Source organism: Cyprinodon tularosa, unplaced genomic scaffold, assembly GCF_016077235.1.
Source record: "Cyprinodon tularosa strain WSP-4 unplaced genomic scaffold, ASM1607723v1 ctg333, whole genome shotgun sequence".
NCBI lineage: Eukaryota > Metazoa > Chordata > Actinopteri > Cyprinodontiformes > Cyprinodontidae > Cyprinodon > Cyprinodon tularosa.
This window is the reverse complement of record NW_024039045.1, coordinates 512,672-539,335: the sequence shown is the minus strand read 5'-3', so window position 1 is coordinate 539,335 and position 26,664 is coordinate 512,672. Positions and strand designations below refer to the sequence as shown.

The following is a 26,664-nucleotide window of genomic DNA, read 5'->3' as shown; positions in this document are numbered from 1 at the left end:
ACAGTTGACTGTGGAATATTTAGGAGCGAGGAAATTTCACGACTGGATTTGTTGCACAGGTGGCATCCTATCACAGTTCCACGCTGGAATTCACTGAGCTCCTGAGAGCGACCCGTTCTTTCACAAATGTTTGTAAAAACAGTCTGCATGCCTAGGTGCTTGAATTTATACACCTGTGGCCATGGAAGTGATTGGAACACCTGATTCCAATAATTTGGATGGGTGAGCAAATACTTTTGGCAATATAGTGTACATTTAACTACATTTAGCCAAAGGTCACTCTCCGTCTGGAGAAACATTATTTGCTTTTCAAACAATGTTGTAAATAAGACAAAATGTGTAACTCAATAACAGTATCAATTAAGCTTTAGCCTATCAAGTGGTTTAATTTAATTAACTCAGCAAGACCCCAAATTAAAGCTTTTTTTATTTTTATTTAACCGGTTAATCTCAACATCCCAGCCATTAATGTTCTCATCCCCTCTATTTTCCATTCTATTTTTGCGAAGAACTGTGGTGGATGGATATGTTTAAAGAACACCAATATTTCTTTTTAAGCAGTAATCCTTCGCACAGATGTTTGCACATAATTACTGACATCAGCAAATTGGTGCAGGGGTTAGAACAGGTCCTGGGATCAAATTCTGGACAATAAGAACCAGTGCTTTGAAAGTTCTGGCACCAATTAGGCACTTGAACTTGTCTGATCAAATACTCTTAATATGCAAAATATGTGGGTTTGGTGAATGTTTGCTAATTGATGCATGATGCAGATGTGCTTCTTAAATTAACCCGGCAACTAAAATCATCTTTCTGCATTGATTAATCCAAGATGTTTCGCTTCCCATCCAGAAAGCCTTTCAACTCAAAGAAACACTAATCCATTTTGAATTAAAAAAGCTTCCTGGATGAGAAGCGAAACATCTTCAAACTTGGAAACAAAGTCCAGTGGATTTCTTTTCATTTATTTTGGAATTATTATGACCTGAATGAGTGACTATCTTCACCAGCAATTTTAATTTTGTTTCTGAACGAATCAGAAAAGTAATTAATTTGAAGTGCAATACTTTCTCTTACAAGCTGCTGCTTCACGTACTGATACAGAAAAGCCAGCCTGACGTGATTTCTCCAGGCAGTTGATGTTCTTAACATTTTACTGAATGGTCCATAAGGTCAAGACCTAGATTTCTTTTTTAATTAAAATAATAAGAAGTAAAACATTTTCTTTACTTTTCTCATCACCTCTACAGCTGCTGTGTTTGTGGGAGTGAGAAAAATTTGCGACCTGATGCAAATTGCTCCCATATGTCAGGCATGTATATCTATGCATGCATTTAAAGCAATCAGCTTTCCGAATCGAATGTGAAATAAGTGATGCACAGGGTGCAAAACGGATGCAAAAAGAAGACAATTGCTTTACTTCAAGGAGAGAAAAGGGGAGAAAATACAGGAGATTGAAAGAGTGGTGTAGGAATGACAGTTAAAGGGGAAAGAATAGCCAACCTGAAAACCGAGGAACACTGCTCCCTTTGACTAGTAAAGGTTGAGAGTTCAAGTCCCAACAATGGTGGCATTGATCATCTGTCATATAGATTACTAAGTACTCCTAGTAAACGGCAAAACTATGTGAAATGTGCATGTGTGTATACATTAAGATACACAGCTTCTTACATCTCTTTTCATTGGGAAATATGTATGGCTGTCCACTGGTATTCAATTACTAAAGCAAAAAAAGTTTGCATAGCTCTGCTGCAGATGTAGCCAACAACAACCAACATATCCTCAGCACAATGGGGTTTTTAACATGAGCCCTACAAATCACAGTAGTAGATTCTGAACAATGGGTGTTTAAGACCTAAAAGAGTATTTATGAAATCCCACTAAACTCTGCTACACCATTAAAGTGAAAGAAAAGGATCAGTACCATTTCCAGCTGTTTTTAAAAGCTCCCTGGTAAATATAAATCTTCAAAGTTTGTATATATCTTAAGAGTTTTTTGAAGAGTTCTTGAGTTTCTACATATGTGGGCCAGTGCAATCCATCATGCTGACAAGTACTTCACATTGACTCTGACTGGGAATTTGTTTTAGATCAATGTCTATGGGTTTAAGGGCAGACATGAAACGGATGCATTAGGGAGGAAGAAGAAAATAGAGGACTGATATGATTAAAACTAGATTGCCAGCTATCCTCAGTGCTTTGAAACCCATCTAAGAAAAGGGTTTACAGTAGAAACAGCCCAAGTGCCGCATGGACTGCCAAAAATAGAGCCATTACCTTGGCATAAGGGAAATCAATGAAAGACCTTGTTTTCGTAGAAGCTTACAGGGATTCTTGCCTCTAAGATGTATGCATTTGCTATCTTTATTGTGTCCTAAATGTGGAGATTTAAAACACAATTTGGTTAAATTAGATGTTAAATCAGCTGCTTTTACACTGTTTCGCATCTGTTGTTGTAAAACATGGGGAAATTAAGGTGATTTTGTTGAAGATCAAGTCTTGTCATGTCAGTGAAGTATGTGTGTTGCTTTTGATGTGCTCCTATTTAGCACAGTGTGCGTAGGCTGAGAACAGAGAGCTGGAAATCACAATGGCCTGCTGCATTTTAAGCAGATGCATCGATTTCCAACAACATTCTCTTGTTTTACCTCTTTTTAAATTGTATTAAAACAAGGCGGGAAGATATATATAAAAGGGTTCACTAAAAATGCAGGAAGGATTTTTAAGTGCCCTCAAGTTGCCAAAAAGGCATCTCTCACTTTCAATTTGCGGCTTCTTGCCTCCTGAGATGAGAAAACTATCTGCATAAATTAGCCTGATATGGTGTCGTGTCTGATGTCTGAGTCACAGTTACATCAGTTCTGTAGCAGTGGGTTCAGCTGTGGTACTCCGATTCTCATGGATTTCATGACTTACACCTTTTGTGTGATCAGAAACTATGAATCTACAAACAAGGCATCCTTATAGAAGGAATTACTTTGAAACCTGAACAAGCTGGTGTGACTGACATTCAAAAACAAAGGAGATTTACAGAATCCGGGCTTGTTTCGATGTCTAACTCCATTTCATTCAGCTGTTAGTTATTTCCACTGTCTGGCAGGAATATCTGTAAAAAAATGTATTTATTTGTAAGAAATACTTTATTCACCACAATGTTCTGGAAATATGAGCAATTCCTAATCAGTAGCAGTAAAATTTGTGACCACATGGGAAGAAGTTATAACAACATAAGCCCCTTTTAAGCATTAGTCTTAGCTTTTGTCCGTCTGCAGAAATCACTGATATAACAAATTGTCTCAGTTTTTTTGGTAAAGACTAAAACTAAATACAAACTCTTTGAATGGAGAAAATAAGGCAATTTACTCAAATAACAGATTATCTATAATAAATTATATTCTCTTTTGAAACCTGTACATGTACAAAACATGAAAGACCTTCAAGCTAATATGTATTTTTTTTTCAGTGACTTACAGATTGGAATAAATCTGTTAGATTCCTCATCCCTAAAGCCCCCCAAAAGGTGGTGATTTTCAGAGGCTGAAAATACATATCACATCATACAACTTCTGTTGTATGATATGAATGCAAAATCCTCTAAATTTGTGCCTTGCCTTACTTTTGGGTCAGAAAAAGTTAGTTACAAGTGCATTCTGTTAATAAGTGTGATTATATGTGATTTATGTTTTCGCTGTGCCTTTGCAAGCTACAAACTTCAATTCAGCAGCTTTTGTAGCTGAACTTGCTCATGCATTAAGAGTGTTTCATGAAAAGTTTTAGTTTTCCCGCTTGCAAAAGCCTAATCTGTCTAGAATCATTTTTTAAATAGAGAGGTAAAGCCATCTCCCTTTGATATTTTATTAAATAGAGAATACCATATGGTCTAGCCATGTCTTCACTCGGAAAAACAAGCGAGCAAAAAGAAACATAAAGCTTACTGTCATAAACCAAAACAAAGATCCTTCTGTCTTCATGCACTGTAGTTTTATAGTCATGTATAGCCACCTAGCATTTTGGCTTACAGCCAACATGAAGTAATTGAGAAACAGGATGGAGTTGGTGGGAACCTTGTATGAAGAAAGATGGGGAACTTTAGAGACAACCAAAAAAAGAAGGAAAAAAAACCCCATAGCACCTTATTCAATCAATTAGTTCCACAGCAGCAGCTGAAAAGGCCAGCGATGCATAAAGGATTGTACTTTAAGAATGATTTGTAAGTTATGCAGCAGCTGATGCACCGCACAGCTGAGAAAGTAACAGAAACACTCATCCGTCTTCTGCCAGCTATCAGCATCATGGGGGGCTGGTGTGTAAGACAAAGTACCCTAGATAGGGCAACCATGCTCACAGACACCTTAGGTTAAAGAGGTTAGAGACCCCAACCTAACAGGCATGATTCTGGACTGTGGTAGGAAGCTGAAGTAGCCATAGAGAAGCCACACATGCAGGGGAGAACATGCAAGTTGCATGCAGGAAGACCCCAGGCTGGGAGTTAAAACCCAGAACCTCTGTGCTAGAAGGCAACAGTGCTAAGAACTGCACCACCATCCAGTCTTGTAACACAAATAAATTAAAATATACTAACATTTTAGAAATTCATGTTTGCTAAAGTTTAGGTTAGATGTATTTTGGTGGTGTTTAATCTGAAAGAGTAACAATAAGTCTTGAGTTATCTATAATATTACTAAAGTTCTTTTAGTGTAAAACATTAGAATATACAGATGCTTATACAGATGTTTTGTTTTTTATTTTTGTTTGTTTCTATATTGCCTTGCAGCAAGAATGTTCTGGGTTTGATTCCTTCATGGAGGTTCTCTCCGGGTACTCCGGTTTCCTCCCACAGTCCAAAAACACAACGGTTAGGTTCATTGGCCTTTCTAAATTGTCCTTAGGTGTGAGCGTGTGTGTGGACGGTTGTTAGCTTCTTTCTTGGCCCCTCCATGAATTTGACCGAATTAGTGGGAGAAGATTTATAGATTTATTATGTTTTTTATGATTAGTTTATGAAAAGATTAGAATATTAAACCACACCATTAAAACATGTTTTTATATTGTTATTTGGCGTATTGGAGATTAGATTTAACACCTGCTTAAATGCTTTTTTAAAAGGAACTCTTAATCTGAGCAAACTTACTCATCAGAAAGTATATTTTGTTTATTCAACATAAATGTAATTCTTTAGTGGAATGAAATAAATACAGGATTTTAAACATAATTTAAATATAAAAATCTAAAAAAAAAAGAGCAAAACAAAGATTACAGTTGGACTTTGACTTTGATACTAATGCATAAACATGATAAACATGATCTATGATCTAAATCTTTCTGTTATATATGTGGGTATACGTTTAAAGCATTTGCATAGTTTTATGCATATCTTCGTTTTTGGTCTTTTATTTTCTGTTCAAGTTTGCAATGTAAAAAAGTCATCTTAAAGTATGCAGAGAATTAGCTTCGGTGTAAAATAAATGTACCTACAGTATCATTTGACCTGCTCTTTTATTTTGGGATTTTTTTCATGATGCAACCATTTCAAATTTAATTTGGGCTGTACTAATCCTAAGTCTGTGAATTTAGCCTTTCTTTAAGAATCAAAAAAACAAAAACACTTCATTTGCTTATATAATGTCAGGTTAAAGACATAAAGGCATTAAAATACTCTAAACTAACAGCACTGAGAGTGAACAAAATAAATACAAATACAAAGAAATGTTGGCCATGAAAGACACTAAAAATCCTTTTCAATTGGAATTTATTGATGATATGATTAAGAATCCCAATCAAAGCACCTAACAGATCTTAGGTTTTGTAGAAATCAAATGTGTTTTTCAACTTCTATAGATAAGTGTTCAGTAAATCTAATGAGGGATAAAGTAGAACTTCAGATGTGTCTGGATCGAGCTGTTTTGAGTTAAAGTGTTTGTGAGGCCAGTGGTGATTTGGCTTAGCACATCAAAGCAGATTTCACTAACAGAATAGAGGCATCAGATCAAACACAACGGCAGTGAAAGATTTGAGAAAAGTTGTTAAATGGAAGACTGAAGTCCGAGAAGAAAACTAAGGAAAGATGGAGGATTAGGTGCTTTTCATGTTGGATTTCAGTGGGATCAATTATGGCTAAGAGAGCAATGGTTAAAACTACAATTACTGAATATCAGAGAGGAAGATAAGAGAAAGAAGGAGATAGAAAAGGATGATGTTGACGTAACGAGGGAGAAGGAGGATGGAGATATTCATTGCAGAGGTGTTTAGAGGGGGGTGAGGTAAGATCCTACGCTGTGTTTTAACTTGCCCTAGAGGGAAGATCAAATAACAGGATTCTTTTTTTAAGTAACGCTAGAGCACAGAGGGATTAGATTGCTTTTAATTTGTGAAGAACAATACAACTATAAAAATAGAAAACAGAGAAGGAGGTCATTATAAAAGAAGCAGGTGTTAATGAAACTGAAACTCTGTGATGACAAGAAGCTTAAATCAGTCAGCTCCTTAGAGCCAGGATGCTAGTATCACTTTTTATTGTTATTACTTAAATGATCACATGTGTCTAACTTTGTTAAATTACGAGCCATGACGTCTCCAACGAGGAAGAGGAACAATTTTGGCGCCATATCTCCAACTTAAATCTGTCATCGGATTTCTGTGCTGCTGTTTTCCTGCCAGTACACTTCCATGAAACTAAACAATGACAGTAAAGATCTGCTTAGTTTTGAAAGCTGTTAATTCAAACCATCTTCCCAAGTCTTAGCAAAGTAATCTGATATTTTAGTTAGATAAAACAACGATATATCATTAGGGGTAAGAGGCCAGTGTTGAATATACTGTACCGATCTACAGTATGAGACTTCTTATTATTTGCCAATGACAGAACCAGTAATGAAATTAGTGCATTACTTTCTAGCTCCTATAATATACACCTTGTGATTAATTATGCAGACAGGGCAGATACAATAATAGAAGGTCAGACCAAACCTGGAACAGAAGGATGAAAGAGGAGTGGGAGGGTGTGCAATGTTTTTTTGCGCACATAGCAAATTCCAGAAATATTTGACGCCGTGCAATAATATACAGCTGAGATCTAATGATACCTTGGGAACTCAGTCAGCGGTGTAATGAGTCTAATGAAACTCTGTCAGAGTGTTTGCGTGTCAGCGCTCGATGAAATGAAATGTAGAGGAGGAACCGTTAGAGAAACAGCCAGTTTTGTCAGCTATGATGTGGAAAGATGTGTTTGAATCAGGGACCTATTTATTCATGGGGGGGGGGGGGGGGGGCAAGGGTCTGGTATATTTTGAAGTACAGGGGGTCTAATAGGCTTCAGATGTGTTCCTCTCTTTCTGCCCCACTAAGCCACAACAACACTGATAGCGATCATGCATGCGTGTGTGCCTATAGATATGCATGGGTGTAAACCTGTCAAAAGTTCAATAGAGCCTACACTTCACCTCTGAACAATTTGTACATTAGAGATTTCAAAGTATGATTACCAGCTTTTTCTTTTACCTTTTGGCATTTACAGCAACAAAGTAGCATGGATAATAAATATTTGTTTTATAGCCCTTCTGAATTTCCTTTTAAGTCATTAAAGATGTTTTTTTAGATTGTGGGTTTGATGGCATTTAAATAAATTTAAACACAGCTTATAAAATTGGACTTTTTGGACTTGAAAATGGCTCATTAGTCCTTTTGTAGATGACTTCAAGTTTCCTCTCTTAAAGAGCAAAATATAATCTCACACCCAAACCCAACTACAGTATTATGATTGGAATTTGATTTATGCCTTTGTTAATAATTCCATAAAGTGTTCAGTCTTTGAAATAATTTTGTTTTTCTAGACCTACTTGAAAGTAATTACCCAATCGCACAGCACAACCATGCAAGGAATAACTGAAATTCAGAAATAAACCATAAAACCCCACAAAACACACAGTAGATACTGGAACATGAGCTGATTTGATAATGCTGAAAGTGGGCAACATAAGAAGCCAGAGCCAGTAAGAAATTGCAGTTCTCTGCAGGAATTGCAAGGAAGATCATTGGGCATATCATTCTGGCACTGAGTCCCGAGCCCGTAACATTATAAATGACCCCAAACATCCCCACCATGGACTGCTGTCCTTGCTGCCCTCTGAGAAGAGGCTTCGAAGCATCCGATGCAGGTCCAGCAGATTCTAAAACATCTTCTTCCCCACTCCCATTAGACTGCTGAATGTTGTATAAATTAGGTTAAAAAAAAGAAAAAAAATGTGCTGAATGTTAAATCATATGCCAGCCTAATGTTTACATTTGATCACCATATTTGAATTTTATCACTGCTGCACTTAAGAAATGGAAATGTCTTGGAAGCTGTACTAAAAGAAATTACATTTTATTTTGTTTACACTATGTGTGTACAAAATGACAACAAAGTCTATCTAAATCTAAGTCTAAGTCTAAATGTGCAAATGGCAAAATATAGGCATGAGTTGCCCTTTCTGGAAACAAAGGTATCATTTGGGTTTACAGGAAAGGGTGGTTGGAAAATTTCCAAACATTTGCCAGTAACACATTTAGTCAGTTTTTGAAATTACTAACAATAGCTATGAAGAGGGAGAGCAGAGGTCAGGTTAATACATGTAAAGCAAAGGATTTTTAGCTATTGCCTGGAAATGAAAGAACAATCCACCCTTTGAATCCTGGAAGAGTCAAACTGTTCAACATTGGTCGAATTTTACAATGAATGATAGCAGCACACACACACAAACTTCCTCATTTTAAATAGGAAACAATTAAATATGTGCCTTATTTAGATGAATTACACTGCTTAAAGGTTTTTGTTTTCTAATCTATTAAAGTATTATTATCCTGAAATGTGTATGTTGTGGTAATCAGGTGCATAAAAAGTGTGCAGTCTTCTATTACTCTTAGTGTTCAAGCTGTTTCCCAAATATGTATTTCCCTCTACCCAGAGAAATGTATTGAAGCTCTACTCAACAGCTGAGGGCCAATACATCACAACAGGTGGGGAAGGGTACCAAGGTTTTGAATATCTGAGGGACTTTCCCCTTACTGTACATCCAAATTTAATGACTTTAGAAACTTTATAGCAGACTTTTAGTGATCATGTTTGTTCAATTTAGTTTTGAGGATTTATATCCTATTGAATAAGAATTAGGGGTGGGTATTGGCAAAGAAGTCACGATTCGATTCGAATCACGATTCACATGCCACGATGCGATTCTATCACGATGCATCACGATACTTGAAATATTGCGATGCATTGTGATATTTTCACTGAACACTGTAAGAAAAAGATACAGCCCTTACCAGTGGCTGACTGGCTGGGTGTGATCTGGATAGTGTCTTCAATTGATACATAACTGAAAGCAACTGAATTCATACATAGCTGTATTTATTGAAATTACTTTTGGAGGTGTTGCAATGAAAACAAATACTGGACAGAAATATTACTATTACTGGCATGGACACACCAACAAAAAGATCTTAGGATTCATCAAACTTAAAATAACAAAATGAGGATAATCAGTCCGGACATGCTTATGACACAAAGCAGCAGGCGTCAACACATCCGCAGCGACATCTGCTGGACTGGAAGTTGTATTCCACTTGGTTTGATTGATGTGCGCCAACCATTAATGTATTTTATTTGTTCATTTTTTTTTTTTTAATAATCGATTCTTGCCTTCAAGAATCGATTCAGTAGATCACAAAAATTAGAATCACGATTCATCGATTTGACGATTATTTTGCACACCCTTAATAAGAATTGTAAATAGATATCTTAGCATAAGAAAAACCTCATATTGGCAGCATTGGGTGTTTCCTGGCCCACCATATTCAAATGTCATCCAAACTATAGAAACCCAGCCGAGGTAAGAAAACAACTGACTCTGCATGCCGTTTAGATTCAGCGGGGACCCTAAACTGCATGTTTTTGGAGTGTCAGAACAAATCCTAACAGTGCTGGGACACCTACACAGAGTGAAGAGTTTACAAAAAGAAGGGATGAAAGAAACACAGCTGCGGATAAGAGTTTCCAGAGAAAATATTTTAAACTCATGTGGAAGAAAACTCAAATGTTTATTAAAGTCATTTTCCTCACAACCAAATTTTTTTTCTAATCCTATTTCAGCAGTTTGATTACATTTTACTGTTCTTTGCGTAATGGAGAGCTCATGTAAGCCCCCACATCAAAGGAAAACCACAAGCCACAAAAGTGAATAAGATGTCCACAAGTCCCTCTGCCAGATCTGACAGGCATCTCAACATGGCCGGCTGACTAAGCAGAACACTGAATAAATGATTGCATAAACATCTCCGCAGATCTCGCAGCGGGGAGATGCAAGGGCTTAGGTTAGACACAGTGAAACCAGATGCTGCCTCGCCTGTCGCTTTGGTTTGGCACGTCTGCTGTTTGTGGCAGCAGCGTCGGCTCACTGCCGGTGGGGAAGTGATACACATTGAAGGCAGATGTTTTACCTTGGATGCTGTCAGAGGTTTGCAGCTCTATATGGTGTGCAGGCACTAGATTTTAAAAAAGACAAAAAAGGAAAAGAGATCAGGTTGCAAAGGGGAGAGAGTCAGGAAGACAGATAGACAGACAGGAGAGATGAAACTGCAGATACGGTATTCAAAAAAGTCCTTCAAGAGGAGAGAAATAATAAGACAGGACATGAAAGATGAATTTACAGAGCACGCAGGAAAATAGAAAAAAGGAACTGATTGAAGAAGGAGAGGTGCAGATGGAAAGTCAACAGGGGAGGAGGAAGAGGTTAGACTCTGGTGTGACTTTTAAGCCGTGAATTGCTGGAGTGATAACAAGCCACACATGGAAGCTGTTAGCTCACCTTTCCTCCTCTGTTTGGCATTTTAGTTTCTTTGTGTAATGTACTCTAAGGTGCTTACATTTTTGCTCTGGTTAGAGACGGACATGTATATATCAGTGAGTGATTAATGAGGTTTAAAGATGGAGCGGAAGAGAAGTAGACATCAAACACGTCTCTGCTTATGCATCCAAATGAGTTTAGGATAAATACTACAACACATGAAGGTTATAAAGCAGGATTCTTTTTCCTCAGAACACTTTCTCCTTTAATATGTAAAAAGAGAAGAAACTAGATCTTTCAAGAAAGTTGAAAAACATACTGTATTGATCAAATACTTGTACAGATCCATTTAGAAAAAAACAAAAATGGGATTCTGCTTTAAAGTTTGCTCGTGCCCCCAGGATTAAAATGTCAAGAAAATGTTCCCTTAATATCCTATAATCATCCTGCTGTAAGCGTAAAGTCAAACCACAGGATCAACCAACGTAGGCTCTTTATATTACTGCTCTTACATGGAGCACAAATTGTCCATCAATTTTTTCTTAAAGTAATTGCTTTTGTTCTTGAATTGAAAAGGTAAGTCAGACAATTTGCCAATGGAACAAGACAATTTACATTTAAATAAGAAAAAAAATTGCATTGTCTTTTATTAAGTGCATATTATCTAATTATGTTATTTTAATAGTAAAAATACTAATTCCATAGACAAATCATCCTATTTACCTAATCAAATTAAGAGTAAATATACTTAATTTAAGAAATGCTGACAAATTTTTTGCAGTATTGACTCTTTTTAAAATGTCCAAAAAAGAAAACTAATAAGTATGAGTACGTGGCAGATAAACAGAGTTATTTTTTTACTATAGGTTTCTTAAAACTAACATCTGAGTTATTGCATTACATTAAAAAGTCTGCTACAGGAAAGCATTTCAGATAACATAAGCTGCTGAGTAGCGATCCAAAATAGCCAGCACAAAGATAAATGGAAAATGTTGCTATATCTGAGGTAATCGTATATATTTCCCAAGAACAGAGAAAGATTATGGATCCAAGTCATTAAACTGCCAACGGAAATACTGTCTTCATGTCGTAAAATACTAAACTTTATGCTGTGTCCTATAAATTATCCTCTTTTCTATGTGGTCCCTTTGTGTATGATCACTCCAGACACTTTTACGATTTTCCATTGGTCTGTAAAAGTACTGTGAAGTCTTATCTTGATACTTGGACATAAACAAAGATTGTTATTATGAAAGTACACGGTAATTTTTTAACAATATGTTAGCAAATGTATTCCTATAAATAATATCATCCATTTCCGTCACGCTTATCCCAAACGGGGTTGTAAGGGATGCTAGTGTCCAGCTTCATGCGGACAGGTCGCCAGTCCATCGCAGGCCAACACAGAGACAAACAGGACAAACAACCATTCACACACACTCTCACACCAAAGGAGAATTTAGAGAAGCCAATTAACCTAACAGTCATGTTTTTGGACTGTGGGAGGAAGTCGGAGTACCCAGAGAGAACCCAGTGCTATCCACTGCCCCACTGAGCAGCCTATAACATTACTCTTTATGTGATACAATATAAGAATATAAGCACTACAAGCGCTGTTTAAAATAAAATCAATGTCAGAGACACATTTTCATCATCTGAGGTAAAGCACGATGACATGTGGTCGATGTTTTGTGATGAATCTTTTACACTGCGGTCTTTTCTGGATTCTTCTTTATCTTCTTTCAGCTCATTATTTTCTGACTCTGCTGCATCTAATGACCACATTTCCTTCCTTTTCTTTCTAACTTTCCTGTTCTTGCTTTAACTTATTTTTCTCCCCACTGTGAAAATCCCTGTTGCCTCCCTCCTTCCTTTTCCCTCATTATTGTGTCGCCAGAAGCTTTAATGTTCTACCTCTGAAGTCTTCCTCCCACTGTTGACTAATAACGGTGTTTTTGTAGAAATAGTTATAACGCCTCACGGTTTTGAAGCATTACATAAGACTATATATATATACAGTATATATATCTATATATTTTTTTACCAATGTTTCTGAATAATAGTGGTCTTTAATTTAATGGTTTGAGGGAAATATATCAGAGAAACTGCTTATATGTTTTTAAATACTAAAAATGTTTTCACAACACTTCAGCAAGCTCTTTGTTATGGTTAATGAGGAGGTTTTATAAGCTAATCTGCTATTTTTCTATATGATCTATTATGTATTATGATACATTTTTAACAAAATTCCAGGTGTATGCTTTGTCTACGTAAAACCATGTTTTATTTTTTTTCCACCTAAGAGATTTAAACCGTCTCTTTTTTGAACAGTTACAGTAACTTCAAAACTATTTATAATTTCTAAAGTTTCTCACATCTCTTTACATTAGAATCACATATAAAATGTATTTGCTTACTGTCACTTAACAACATGGCTGTACTGTTTTGGAGTCTTAAATAAAACTATTGAAATACAAGAAAGTGGCTGTAATGTTACAGTTTCTTAAAAAGTTCAAGGTTCAAATAAAAAGAAAAACGCTTTTGGACAATAATTTCTTTGTTGTATCAGTGATCCTTGGCATTGGTGGTTTGAACATCAGAGTTCGGTATGCGGACAGCTGAAAATCTTGGCATAATATGTCTCCCAATACCAAGCAGCTTTTGGCTAAGGGAGCATGATGGTGTTGGATGGTCTCTTCCTGCCTAGGCAAACAAGGATTGTTATTATAAGAAGAAATCCCCTTGTTGAGTGATTTAAAGTTTTATTCTTTAGTGGCAATACCTCTATATCCTAAAACTGATCTTCAATCCTTGATATGTTAATGGTTGCCCCAACAGAACAGTTTATCAGAGATTACCGCTAGAAGCTGGGAGGTTAGAGGACGCAGCAGCCTGTCTGCAGTCATGATCTAAAACACATTAAAGATTTAGATCAGGTGACTATGCTGTGAATAGACAGACGATTACAACCTAATACTTTGTGTCTAATGCTTTTTGACAAATTAATAAGATGCCATCCCCCAACAGTGTGGAACCGGGCTTAGAAGGAGGCTTCAGGCTGTCTTGGTTGTGCCTAGTTATTCAGTGCAATTTTCCATCCCTGTTGGTAAAATTAATAAACTGTTGAATGCCAAAAAAAATTTGTGTCTTCAAACTTCTTCCAATGCAATAAATGAAAAAAGCAAGAATTAATGGCAGAGAAAGCCGTTTGGCACTGGGGGAGACTGGTAATGTTTTCTTGGGAGTGGCACATATACTCGGCTCTGCCACTCTACAGTTAAATACGTTTTTCTCACAAATGCGACCTCATTTCAAGGAAAATAAACAGTCTTTATAGCTGTAATAGATTCGTTGCCATGCAGAAATACAACAAAGAAAATTTGGCCAAACACAATTTCCCTCCCTCTTTGTGCTTGGTTTGCTTTTACAAGGCCCTGTATACCAGCATTTTCCTCCTGATATCTGGCAGTGGCTGAAGACAATCCCATGTGAGGCTTTTTGTTGAGAGGTACACAGTAGGTCGCTAATACAATAAATGAATGGTTCTAAAACAAGCAAATTGACGGGAAACAAATAAATGAAATAATATTATCTTGCTGCCCAAGTGGGACATTTCTGGCCCAGTTTGGAAGCTCATGAGTGTGAGAAAGTGAGATCTCTTATAAAAACAGATCCAGTGTTTGTCTGTAAAGCCACAGTGATGGACAAGGTGTGACGGGGTCTTCCAGCTTCACTCTTTCAATACGGCTCACCAAGTGCAGAGTGACTCAAGCGACGAGGTGATGAGGGATGAACAGAAAGGTGATTCTGACCCCCATCTACATCAGCGGGGCTTTGACAGTTAGATGACATTTTGTCACAAGATTTTTTTTTTTTTTTTGCCCACATCTTCATGTTGACAGATAAAGAAAGAGTCAACTTAAAGAGTAGAAGCAGGATAAGCTTGTGTCAAGCAGTGGTTGTTAGATGATAAGAGAAGACCCCTGCGTCTATCTGAACTTAAAGTCATGTCAACTTTACCACAACTGCAGAGCTGTAAAGTCAACCTTTTGACTCCTAAACTGCTTCTTAGTTCAAGAAAATATGTTGTCTTCATACTTTTAATTGCACACATGACAGTTTTTTCTTTCAATTTCACATCTACTTTATTTGTCATTAAAAATGTGTATGTTGAATATTTTTCCCCTCTAGGTTTTTGCCTCATGTCTTCACTAAAAGGAAACTTTCACAGTGTGGCTTAAGGTGGTACAGGCTAGTTTAACCTCCCTATAGACTTCATTAGATTTGAGTTTTCCCTTCTGACCTTAACTGTGAAGAAACTGAGGATGAGTTACGATCAAGTAAATTTCACTGATAGTTGATGATCCTTGTGCCTCACTATGCTGAAGCAATTCTCTAATTCAAATGCTAATTTTGTGTCCTGTATTCCTTTAGCATTTTCTAGGAAGAAACTAAAGAGATGTCATTTGCAAACACACAAGGTAGCAAACAAAATATTTTACCTTAAATTAGACCTAGTAATGTTTCCTTTTGTGAAGTTTAGATTAAACAATATTGGAAATGCTGAATTAATAGCTACTGTTACATTTACTGTGGGTATAAGTGTGACTAAAGAGAGAGTTTGTGCTTGGTTTTGGTGTTAGATTTTTTTTCTCATCTGCTCTCTATAAACCTGTTAGTCATTAGGGTTGCTGTACCACTCAAAATTTATTTAGATTTACTAAGTAACATTGGAAACCACATATCAAGCGTCAGTCATTTTTGTTTCATTTCAACAGAAATTAAATAGCCTTGTCTGTATATCGCTTTCTCACTTTATTAGTTGGACAGAAAGTCGGATAAAACAAGAAACAATAGCATGTTTGACTAAAATGCTTGATCATTAAGGAATAAAAAAAGAGCCACTCTAAATGCTTTTTAGAGGGAAAATTTTCCTCTTATTGTTTATTAGTGTGTAGATAAGACCATATTGAATGTCAGAGGCCTGTTTGTTTTAGCTTTCCTCCAGACTGGTTTGACCAAATAGATTACTGGTTTGTTAATGCCCTAAGAACTGGAAGATTATTTGGTTATTTGTATTCTACACAGATGGAAGGCATTAATGTAAAACAAATAGATTTGTGGTAAAGGGATCCTGGTTTAGTGACACTAAGTGTTTCATTTGTATAGTTCAACAGAAGCAATCCCTATAATATCACAATTGACCTGCTGGGTTTGAGTAAATAACCATAGTAGCTGTATGTTTAGTGTCAAAACAAATCCCCATTGTAGATATTTAGGCAGATTAAAAAAATTGGCAGACATTTAATAAAACCCAAGGAAACCCATAAGATAGGAGCTAATATGAATTGAGCATATGGAAATTATTTTAGAGCTTGATATTTAACTTCTTAACCTCAAACTAAATGCATTATATGCTGAACTAATTATTTAGATAATTGCATCCATGTTTCCCTGCAAATGCTGAGAGTCTGCTTGTGTCCAAATACTGTGAGGAGAACATAAAAGGAGAATTTATTTCAAGAGAAAAACGTTTGTGATTAAATGTGTCTGTTTGTCAATGTCAACAATAGCAAAACAAAGCATGCTGCTTTAATTGCCGTTAACCGTTTGTGCTTTATTCTTTCTGCAGACCTGCTGTCCACCAACAGGTCCTCCCTCTTCAGTGGCCATGATGGCCAATTGTCTCTCAGCGCTGTCTTTCTTGATGAGTACCGAGATCGGCTCTTCCTGGGGGGTAAAGATGTCCTTTACTCTCTCCTACTGAGTCCCATCAGCACTGAATCCAAAGAGGTACGTTTTGATAAACAGTTAGTGTTGAAAGTATTTTTATCCAAAGCAAGTTTTCTGCTGCAATTAGTGCTGTACATTGTATTGTATACTTTCACTACACATTAAGTCGCATATTTATACAACTTCCAGTCATTCTGCAACCGGTCCCAATCTGAAGAATGATGATATATTAGTAATGAGGCACTGTGGGTTTAGATTTTTTTCCAGTATTCTTCATCTATACAGAACATCTGTTTAAGTGTACTCTGCTATAAATCATGCATAAATAGGGAGTCGGGGTCAAACGTGAGTAGACGTATCATTTTATATCAGTGCTCTTGCATCATGGGTGAAATGTGGAAAATATTAAGCACAAGTCATTTAAAGATCATATTTCAGCAAACAGAAAAGGATGACAGAATAGCAGATTTATTAAATACATTTATAAATGTCCACCAATCCCTCCTTTAGTATCAACCTATACTACCTGTACTTTAGTTGTTTTTGGTCTGTGAAGAGTTGCTTTCTAGTCAATTTAATGTCAAATTCGCTGTCTCTTTTTTTTAGCCAAAACATTTGTATCTTTCTAAATACAGAAAATCTGTAAAGATGGACCTTCTCATAAATCATTTCAGTTAAAAATTTTAAAAATTAAAACACATGAAATATAAACTTTAAAGCAGATCTTTTGTTAAAGACAGAAAAGAGCGAGAAAATGTTGTATTTGAAACACTTATTACATATTACATTATTTGTATCTAAAGAAGACGTCATTAGGTTAGTCCTAAAGGTTGTCTGCCCTCTAATTCATCTCTCAGACTCCTGTTAGAGGGAATTCTCAGATAACGGCAAATACTTATGTTTGTTTTAGAGCCAAGGCTAGAACACATTGGATCTGTTTATGTATCAGTTCAAAAAAGTGAGTTGTATGACGTCTGTAGCAATCCAAACACATTAAAATGAATGGAACCTGGCAGGCTGCTTGTGATTCTCTGCAAGAGTAGCTTAGAAGCTCAGACCTGGTCTTTCTACAAAGCAAGTTACATGTTAAATTTCTAGCTTTCTGACCCTTATGTATGAACACTCTCGGGAGACAAGAGAATTTTTTCAAGTTGTATTTCAAAATCGACTTCTGGAGCTTCTAACTCTGCAACAATGATATCATTTCACCAAAATCCTGCCAGAAAGGATATTTCTGATTGATTTCTGCATGTCCAGGTAATCATCCTGAATTCTGCTCTGCCTGTCTTGGGAAAGTGAGAGAACTGTCTTACATAAAACAGCAATCACAGCTCAGTGTACAACAGTAATCTATCCCCTCCAGGAAGCACATATATTTATCACGCCTCACCTGCCCAGTAAGCAACAACAGTTTTTCCAATCTGCAAGGCAAAGCACCTCACATTACAGATAATATCTACTCATAGTTGTGATGAAGTGGATTTTTTACCACCTAATCTGCACAGTGACAGCTACTGCTCTTTTTAAGCTAATACTAAGTTGCATAAATTCATGTTCCAGCTGAGTCTGACTTTTTTCAGCTTTCTTAAAGAGGAGCTTAATCACGTGAAGTGGCGCAACACTGATATAGTAGTGGGTCTTAGGCAACATGATGAGATGGGTGATACTCATAAGGGGAGAGCTGGCATTACAGCTAAGACACTGTTTCTTTTGTCAGGGTTAGAAAAAAGCACCAGAAAACACCCAATAATAAACAACCCTTCATAACAAATACATACTCCATAGTGCCAAATGCAGTATTTCATCAAATAGATGTCTACACTGTGGTTGACTTTAAAATGTCTTAAAAAGCATGATATAGAATATATATATATGTATTTACTGAGGGTGTAAATACAGTGATGGGCAGTAGCGCCGCTACATGTAGCGAAGCTATTAGTTTAACTACATTTTCCAGTAGCTTGACCGTAGCGACGCTGCTTTATTTATCAAGTAACTTTCCTGTAGCGACGTTATTGTTTTGATCAAGTAGCGACGCAGCGTCCACAAACGTTACAAAATCCAGGGCAAAACTAAGTAATGAAACCAGGTTTTCTATTTTGAAACAACAATCAGCCACAAAACTACTGTAAATAGCAGTTTCAGCTGACGCTCTTATAAGTGGCGTAGTAGCACAGGCACACTCAGTACGGTTAAACAAGCGCACCCTTTCCGAGGCTGTCGTTCTATTGGCTGGAAAGGTTGCTAGGCGACGATCCAACTGCAATCTGAGTGAGAGCAAAAAAAATCCTCAAGCAGAGCCTACGGGTTTGCGAGCGTATCTGAGACTCAAACAGAGCGCGGTTTGTGCGCAAAGAGAAGGAGGCAAGTGAGAGGAGAAAATATCTGTGCAAGAAGCATTAAATCTGAGAGAAGAAACAAAGATTTGAGAGAGAAGAGAAATATTTGAGAGAGAGCGCATGTTTTGAGTGTGAGCATTATAAGTTTTGAGTGCAAGAAGATGAAATTCTTTTCTCAAATTGAAATGATGTGCTCTTGCATTATGGCAGGATAATTCTCCCATATGTGTCACTAAGATACTCTAATTAGAGAGCAGTAGTTAAACTTCCATATTGTATTTTCATGGCCTAGTTTACCTGACAGGATGTTTACATAAATCTGTTTTTAGGCTTTGCACAGATAAGATTTTTTACGTATGGAGGAACAGCTCTCCCATATATAAAATAAATACATAAATAAATAAATGCTCAATAAATAAATAAATAAGCATTTAATTAATTGCCCCCAAAAATACAATGAATAAATATGTAGGTAGAAATTAAATTATACAGTGAGACATAAATGTATATATATCTCTTAATTAGCTTCTTTATTTTTTCACCTTTTTAGTAAACAGTTTCATTTGTTACTTGAATCGACTGTTTAATTGAGGTCTGAAGAAGTTTTCTCTAAGGGAGACCCTAAAGAAATAAAATGCCTTTTGTAGGGTTTTGTTTTCCCTAGAGATGTCCATTGAATGCAAACTCATAGCCATGTCTCGATGTGTAGAACACTACACAGTACCTTTCAATAACACCGGTTCCAATACCGGTTCCAATAACAGCAGATTGTTTACTAGTTTGTCTACTAGTAATTACTTAATTTTTATTTTAATATGCTGATCATAAAGCAATGTTTACACTGTGTTATGTCATTGGCTGATCTTTAATAAATATTTTAGCCAGTGTATCAGACTCATTTTGAATTGACATTAGCTTGGTACAACGTTAAGTAGCTTCTGATGTAGTTAAGCTACTTTTAACACATTAGTGTAACTTAGCTTGCTATAATTCTTTAGGTGGTAGCTTTGGTGTAGTGAAGCTTAATTTATTGTTGAGTAACTGATAGCTTAACTCACTACAAGTAGCTTGCCCAACACTGTGTAAATATAGGTACACTAAAAAAAAGCAGCTCATAAGATTTACTTGAAAAATATATTGTAAGTATTTGCACTCAAATGATTTAAGTAAATTTACTCTTCTTCCTAAATCCATGTATTACATAAAAAAAGGCTTAATTTTACTTCAGAAACTCTAGTTCTTACAGAAGCTTAAAAATTCTAATTAGAAATTATTACAAATACTCTAATAGAGTTTACAACACCAAAAAGTCATTTTTATCAGTGTAGTTGCTGGTCCAGGATGTTAGAAACTACGATATTGGAAACCAGGATGTTGGAAACCGAAAGTTTGAAACCAGGAGACTGGATTTTACTGATAAAGCTGATAAAGCATGTTAAGCAGTGAACTGTGGAGCAGTTGTTCTGTCTGTTGATCCAGAACTAGATGATTTCACAGCAGGAGGACAGTATACAGGTGCTGGTCATAAAATTAGAATATCATGAAAAAGTAGATTGATTTCAGTAATTCCATTTAAAAAGTGAAACTTGTATATTATATTCATACATTACATACAAACTCATATATTTCAGATGTTTATTTTGTTTAATTTTGATGATTACAAATGACAACAAATGAAAATCTCAAATTCATCATATCAGAAAATTAGAATATTACTGAAGACCAATAAAAACAAAGGATTTATAGAAATGTTGGCCAACTGAAAAGTATGAACATGAAAAGTATGAGCATGTACAGCACTCAGTATTTAGTTGGGCCTCCTTTGGCCTGTATTACTGCAGCAATGCGGCGTGGCATGGAGTCGATCAGTCTGTGGCACTGCTCAGGTGTTATGATAGCCCAGGTTGCTCTAATAGTGGCTTTTAGCTCTTCTGAATTGTTGGGTCTGGTGTATTGCATCTTCTTCTTCACAATACCCCATAGATTTTCTATGGGGTTAAGGTCAGGAGAGTTTGCTGGCCAATTAAGAACAGGGATACCATGGTCCTTCAACCAGGTACTGGTAGCTTTGGCACTGTGTGCAGGTGCCAAGTCCTGTTGGAAAATGAAATCTGCATCTCCAAAAAGTTGGTCAGCTGCAGGAAGCATGAAGTGCTCTAAAACTTCCTGGTATGTGGCTGCGTTGACCCTGGACCTCAGAAAACACAATGGACCAACACCAGCAGATGACATGGCACCCCAAACCATCACTGACTGTGGAAACTTTACACTGGACTTCAAGCAACGTGGATGAAGTGCCTCTCTTCTTTTCCTCCAGACTCTGGGACCTTGATTTCCAAAGGAAATGCAAAATTTACTTTCATCAGAGAACATGACTTTGGACCACTCACCAGCAGTCCAGTCCTGTTTCTCTTTAGACGCTTCTGACGCTATCTGTGGTTCAAGAGTGGCTTGACACAAGGAATGCGACAGCAGAAACCCATGTCTTTCATACGTCTGTGTGTGGTGGTTCTTGAAGCACTCACTCCAGCTGCAGTCCAGTCTTTGTGAATCTCCCCCACATTTTTGAATGGGTTTTGTTTCACAATCCTCTCCAGGGTGCGGTTATCTCTCTAGCTTGTACACTTTTTTCGACCACATCTTTTCCTTCCCTTCGCCTCTCTATTAATGTGCTTGGACACTGAGCTCTGTGAACAGCCAGCCTCTTTAGCGATGACCTTTTGTGTCTTGCCCTCCTTGTGCAAGGTGTCGATGGTCGTCTTTTGGACAACTGTCAAGTCAGCAGTCTTCCCCATGATTGTGTAGCCTATAGAACTAGACTGAAAGACCATTTAAAGGCTTTTGCAGGTGGTTTGAGTTAATTAGCTGATTAGAGTGTGGCACCAGGGGCCATCAATTTTGAACCTTTTCACAATATTCTAATTTTCTGATATGATGAATTTGAGATTTTCATTTGTTGTCATTTGTAATCATCAAAATTAAACAAAATAAACATCTGAAATATATGAGTTTGTATGTAATGTATGAATATAATATACAAGTTTCACTTTTTAAATGGAATTACTGAAATCAATCTACTTTTTCATGATATTCTAATTTTATGACCAGCACCTGTACATGGAGACATGGAGCAATTTCCATTAGACAGCGGAGTGATAAAGATATGGTATGTTGCAAGGTGGACAGGTCAGGTTCAGAGGAGGTTGTGGATGGGGAAGAGGAGCAGGTACTGTAGGTTTGGAAATTAAACAAGAAAATCAAGTTTAGTACAGATGGAGGATCCAGAATGAGCTTTATTGAGGTAACCCCAGAATGGCAAAAATAGTAAAGTATCCAGCACCTCTTATACTGCTGATGATTTGCAGGTATTCAGTAACACACCTGCTGGCTCCAACATCTGAAGCAAGACCTGTAGCACCATCTCTCAATGGAAACCTTTTGTGGTTTCTGAAGCTCCAAACACATAGAAAAAACACAAGAGATAAAAAAAAAACAAATTAAACTCCTAATATCAGTACTGACAAATGTACAAAAAGCAGAAAAAGCTTATGCATGATTCACTACTTAAAGTCTAGAAATGATCTTGGTATCATTTACTAGAAAAGTAGAATAAGTCATAAACCTTAATGGAAATGTTTATGTTACAGAGTTCACTTTCTTCACAGTAAAACATATACACAAGGGTATTTGATATATAATATCTTTGGATATTGTAGTAAAACTAAAGTGTTCATTGTTGCTTTCCTGGCTTTTAATTAGGATTAGCTGTCACAGATGTCTTATATGTTTCTTCACATTCAGACCACATGTTTATTTTGCCAAGTGTTTGGTTACATGTACTGAACAGGGGGAGCTCATCTACCTTGGTGACTCTGGTGATGGCATGTGTTCTGGCTCACTTATCGTTGCTGAACCCAACAGGAATCCTTTTAGCATGAAAGGAATACAGTGTTAGAACTGATGTGTTTATAAAAACGGAGGGTGTGATGAAAGTGAAAATATCTCCTTGGAGGGCACATATCTTGTTCTTTAAATGAGTTTTGATGGTGTTGGTCATACAGTGCAATTTTTTAACCGAACTGAATCTTCCCGCTGTTGCACATTTGTTCATTATAGCCTTAATACACAAAGCCAAATGTTGTGTACTTTTGTTCCAACTTTTGCAAGATAAAAGGGGAAAAAAAATAACATTATTTATGCCTTTTATGTGATAAAGTTTATGCTTAAATTTAATATGGAGTTCATCAAACCTCAGGCGATTCTCATGGCTGTGAACTAAGAATAATAAAGTATTGAGTATTACAAGTTTCTGAATCTACTAATGTTTTTTACAATAATTTATTTACAGCTACAGATTAAAGTGAAAGGACAGTTTGTTTTCGTTACTTGTTTGTCTCCCATCCAGGAAAGACGTCAGTAGATTAAAAGGATTATCTTTGAAAGTTTAAAGAAAGATTAGAAATCAAACAGTGTGTTTTGGAGCCACAGGGACAGTTTGATGAATGACATCAACAGCAGGTGGAAGTTTGGCTGTACTTCCTATTTCGTGCAAACTGAGAAATGTAGACAATGGATGGGAAATTGCAACACACATAGTTAGGTCCCTGGGACCTTAATAGGCGTAGGGTGGATTTTAACAGTATATTAGTCTAAGTAAAATGTGCCAACTTAGAGTTTATAGTGAGCCATCAAGACAGACAATTATATGAATTATTCAGCATCATACTCAATACAAATCTTTAGAGATTTGACCCATTTAGATGACACCTCATTTTTGACTTAATTTCAGCTTAGTTCACATTTCACATTATTGTTTCTGAAGGCTCTTCATGACTGGAAGAAAATCAGCAGATCAGATGTCTAAGAAGTCATGGCATCATTAAGTAAAAAGATGAGGCTGTCTTAAAAAAAAAGACCAACCACAATCATATTTAATTTTCTCTAATATGATTACGAATTAAAAAAAATTCAATTTTCAATACAGACATTGAGTAGCAGAATGTATTTGCTGAAAAATGTTTTTTTCCCCCATTTTCTTAGATCATAAAGTATTGTTTATATATATATATATATATATATATATATATATATATATATATATATATATATATATATATATATATATATATATATATATATATATATATATATATATATATATATATATATATATATATATATATATATATACAGGTGCTGGTCATAAAATTAGAATATCATGAAAAAGTAGATTGATTTCAGTAATTCCATTTAAAAAGTGAAACTTGTATATTATATTCATACATTACATACAAACTCATATATTTCAGATGTTTATTTTGTTTAATTTTGATGATTACAAATGACAACAAATGAAAATCTCAAATTCATCATATCAGAAAATTAGAATATTGTGAAAAGGTTCAAAATTGATGGCCCCTGGTGCCACACTCTAATCAGCTAATTAACTCAAACCACCTACACAAGCCTTTAAATGGTCTTTCAGTCTAGTTCTATAGGCTACACAATCATGGGGAAGACTGCTGACTTGACAGTTGTCCAAAAGACGACCATCGACACCTTGCACAAGGAGGGCAAGACACAAAAGGTCATCGCTAAAGAGGCTGGCTGTTCACAGAGCTCAGTGTCCAAGCACATTAATAGAGAGGCGAAGGGAAGGAAAAGATGTGGTCGAAAAAAGTGTACAAGCAAGAGAGATAACCGCACCCTGGAGAGGATTGTGAAACAAAACCCATTCAAAAATGTGGGGGAGATTCACAAAGAGTGGACTGCAGCTGGAGTGAGTGCTTCAAGAACCACCACACACAGACGTATGAAAGACATGGGTTTCTGCTGTCGCATTCCTTGTGTCAAGCCACTCTTGAACCACAGACAGCGTCAGAAGCGTCTTGCCTGGGCTAAAGAGAAACAGGACTGGACTGCTGGTGAGTGGTCCAAAGTCATGTTCTCTGATGAAAGTAAATTTTGCATTTCCTTTGGAAATCAAGGTCCCAGAGTCTGGAGGAAAAGAAGAGAGGCACTTCATCCACGTTGCTTGAAGTCCAGTGTAAAGTTTCCACAGTCAGTGATGGTTTGGGGTGCCATGTCATCTGCTGGTGTTGGTCCATTGTGTTTTCTGAGGTCCAGGGTCAACGCAGCCACATACCAGGAAGTTTTAGAGCACTTCATGCTTCCTGCAGCTGACCAACTTTTTGGAGATGCAGATTTCATTTTCCAACAGGACTTGGCACCTGCACACAGTGCCAAAGCTACCAGTACCTGGTTGAAGGACCATGGTATCCCTGTTCTTAATTGGCCAGCAAACTCTCCTGACCTTAACCCCATAGAAAATCTATGGGGTATTGTGAAGAAGAAGATGCAATACACCAGACCCAACAATTCAGAAGAGCTAAAAGCCACTATTAGAGCAACCTGGGCTATCATAACACCTGAGCAGTGCCACAGACTGATCGACTCCATGCCACGCCGCATTGCTGCAGTAATACAGGCCAAAGGAGGCCCAACTAAATACTGAGTGCTGTACATGCTCATACTTTTCATGTTCATACTTTTCAGTTGGCCAACATTTCTATAAATCCTTTGTTTTTATTGGTCTTCAGTAATATTCTAATTTTCTGATATGATGAATTTGAGATTTTCATTTGTTGTCATTTGTAATCATCAAAATTAAACAAAATAAACATCTGAAATATATGAGTTTGTATGTAATGTATGAATATAATATACAAGTTTCACTTTTTAAATGGAATTACTGAAATCAATCTACTTTTTCATGATATTCTAATTTTATGACCAGCACCTGTATATATATATATATATATATATATATATATATATATATATATATATATATATATATATATATATATATATATATATATATATATATATACATACATGTATAGAGAGAGAAAGAGAGGGAGAGAGATAAATAATAAATATAGAATATAGAAATATATGTATATAATATATTACATATATATTAAATATATGTAATATATATAGAGATAAATGCTACCCCTCTTTTTTAGTTTTTTTCTTCTTAGGAATACTGAATAAGAAGTCTGCAATGGGGGATCTTTGTGGTTCAGACCGGCCAAGTTATGCTGAAATGGATCAAAACCAAAACCGTTTTGCAGACGATCAACAAGATTTTGAAATTCTGTGTTGGTCAGGGCTCATGCAGCAATATTTTGGATTACAGTAACAGAAGCCTTCTGGATGAGACCTGTACAGCCAGTAGAACCTAATTTCCGGATCTTACTGATAATTTTAAAACTGGCCTTGTTTTAAGGTTGGTATGGTTATAGGCTGGTGAGATTTAGATAAGACTCTGTTTATATTAAATTTGGTTTGGAACTCATAATACCGTTCTTTGCTTTGATCTTTTTTTTTTTTCCATCTCTTTCAACTTTCCAAAAGTAACTATTTCTATCTATACTGCTTTAGACTGCATTTTAAACCCCAGGAGACAGTTCAAACAGGCTTTAGGAAATAATGAATTACTGGACATGTGAAGCTTTTACCTGAACCAACACCCGGAGGCCTGTTGGGTTTTCCTTTTATGATTTATTTATTTTTTTTTTATATTTTTTTGATTAAACTTTAACTATAATGTCTCAGAAAGTAGGATGCAGAATTTAGACAAGACTTAAATTACTTAAAAAGCGTTTACTCAAAATAGTGACTGAACGGATCTGAACATAGGTTAAAGACTACGATAATCTGATGGAGGATGATTATGAATGCGTGAGTCACTAACCTGGTTTGAC

At 36.3% G+C, this 26,664-nt stretch overlaps 1 protein-coding gene across 1 annotated transcript in view; it reads left to right on the top strand.

The window, feature by feature from the left end:
- sema3bl (sema domain, immunoglobulin domain (Ig), short basic domain, secreted, (semaphorin) 3bl) overlaps nucleotides 1-26,664 on the top strand; it is an 83,666-nt gene that overhangs the window by 10,972 nt on the left and 46,030 nt on the right. The window contains exon 2 of the mRNA XM_038294041.1: nucleotides 16,453-16,613. Coding sequence (XP_038149969.1) covers nucleotides 16,453-16,613 — 161 coding nt within the window. The remainder of the gene's footprint in view (nucleotides 1-16,452; nucleotides 16,614-26,664) is intronic.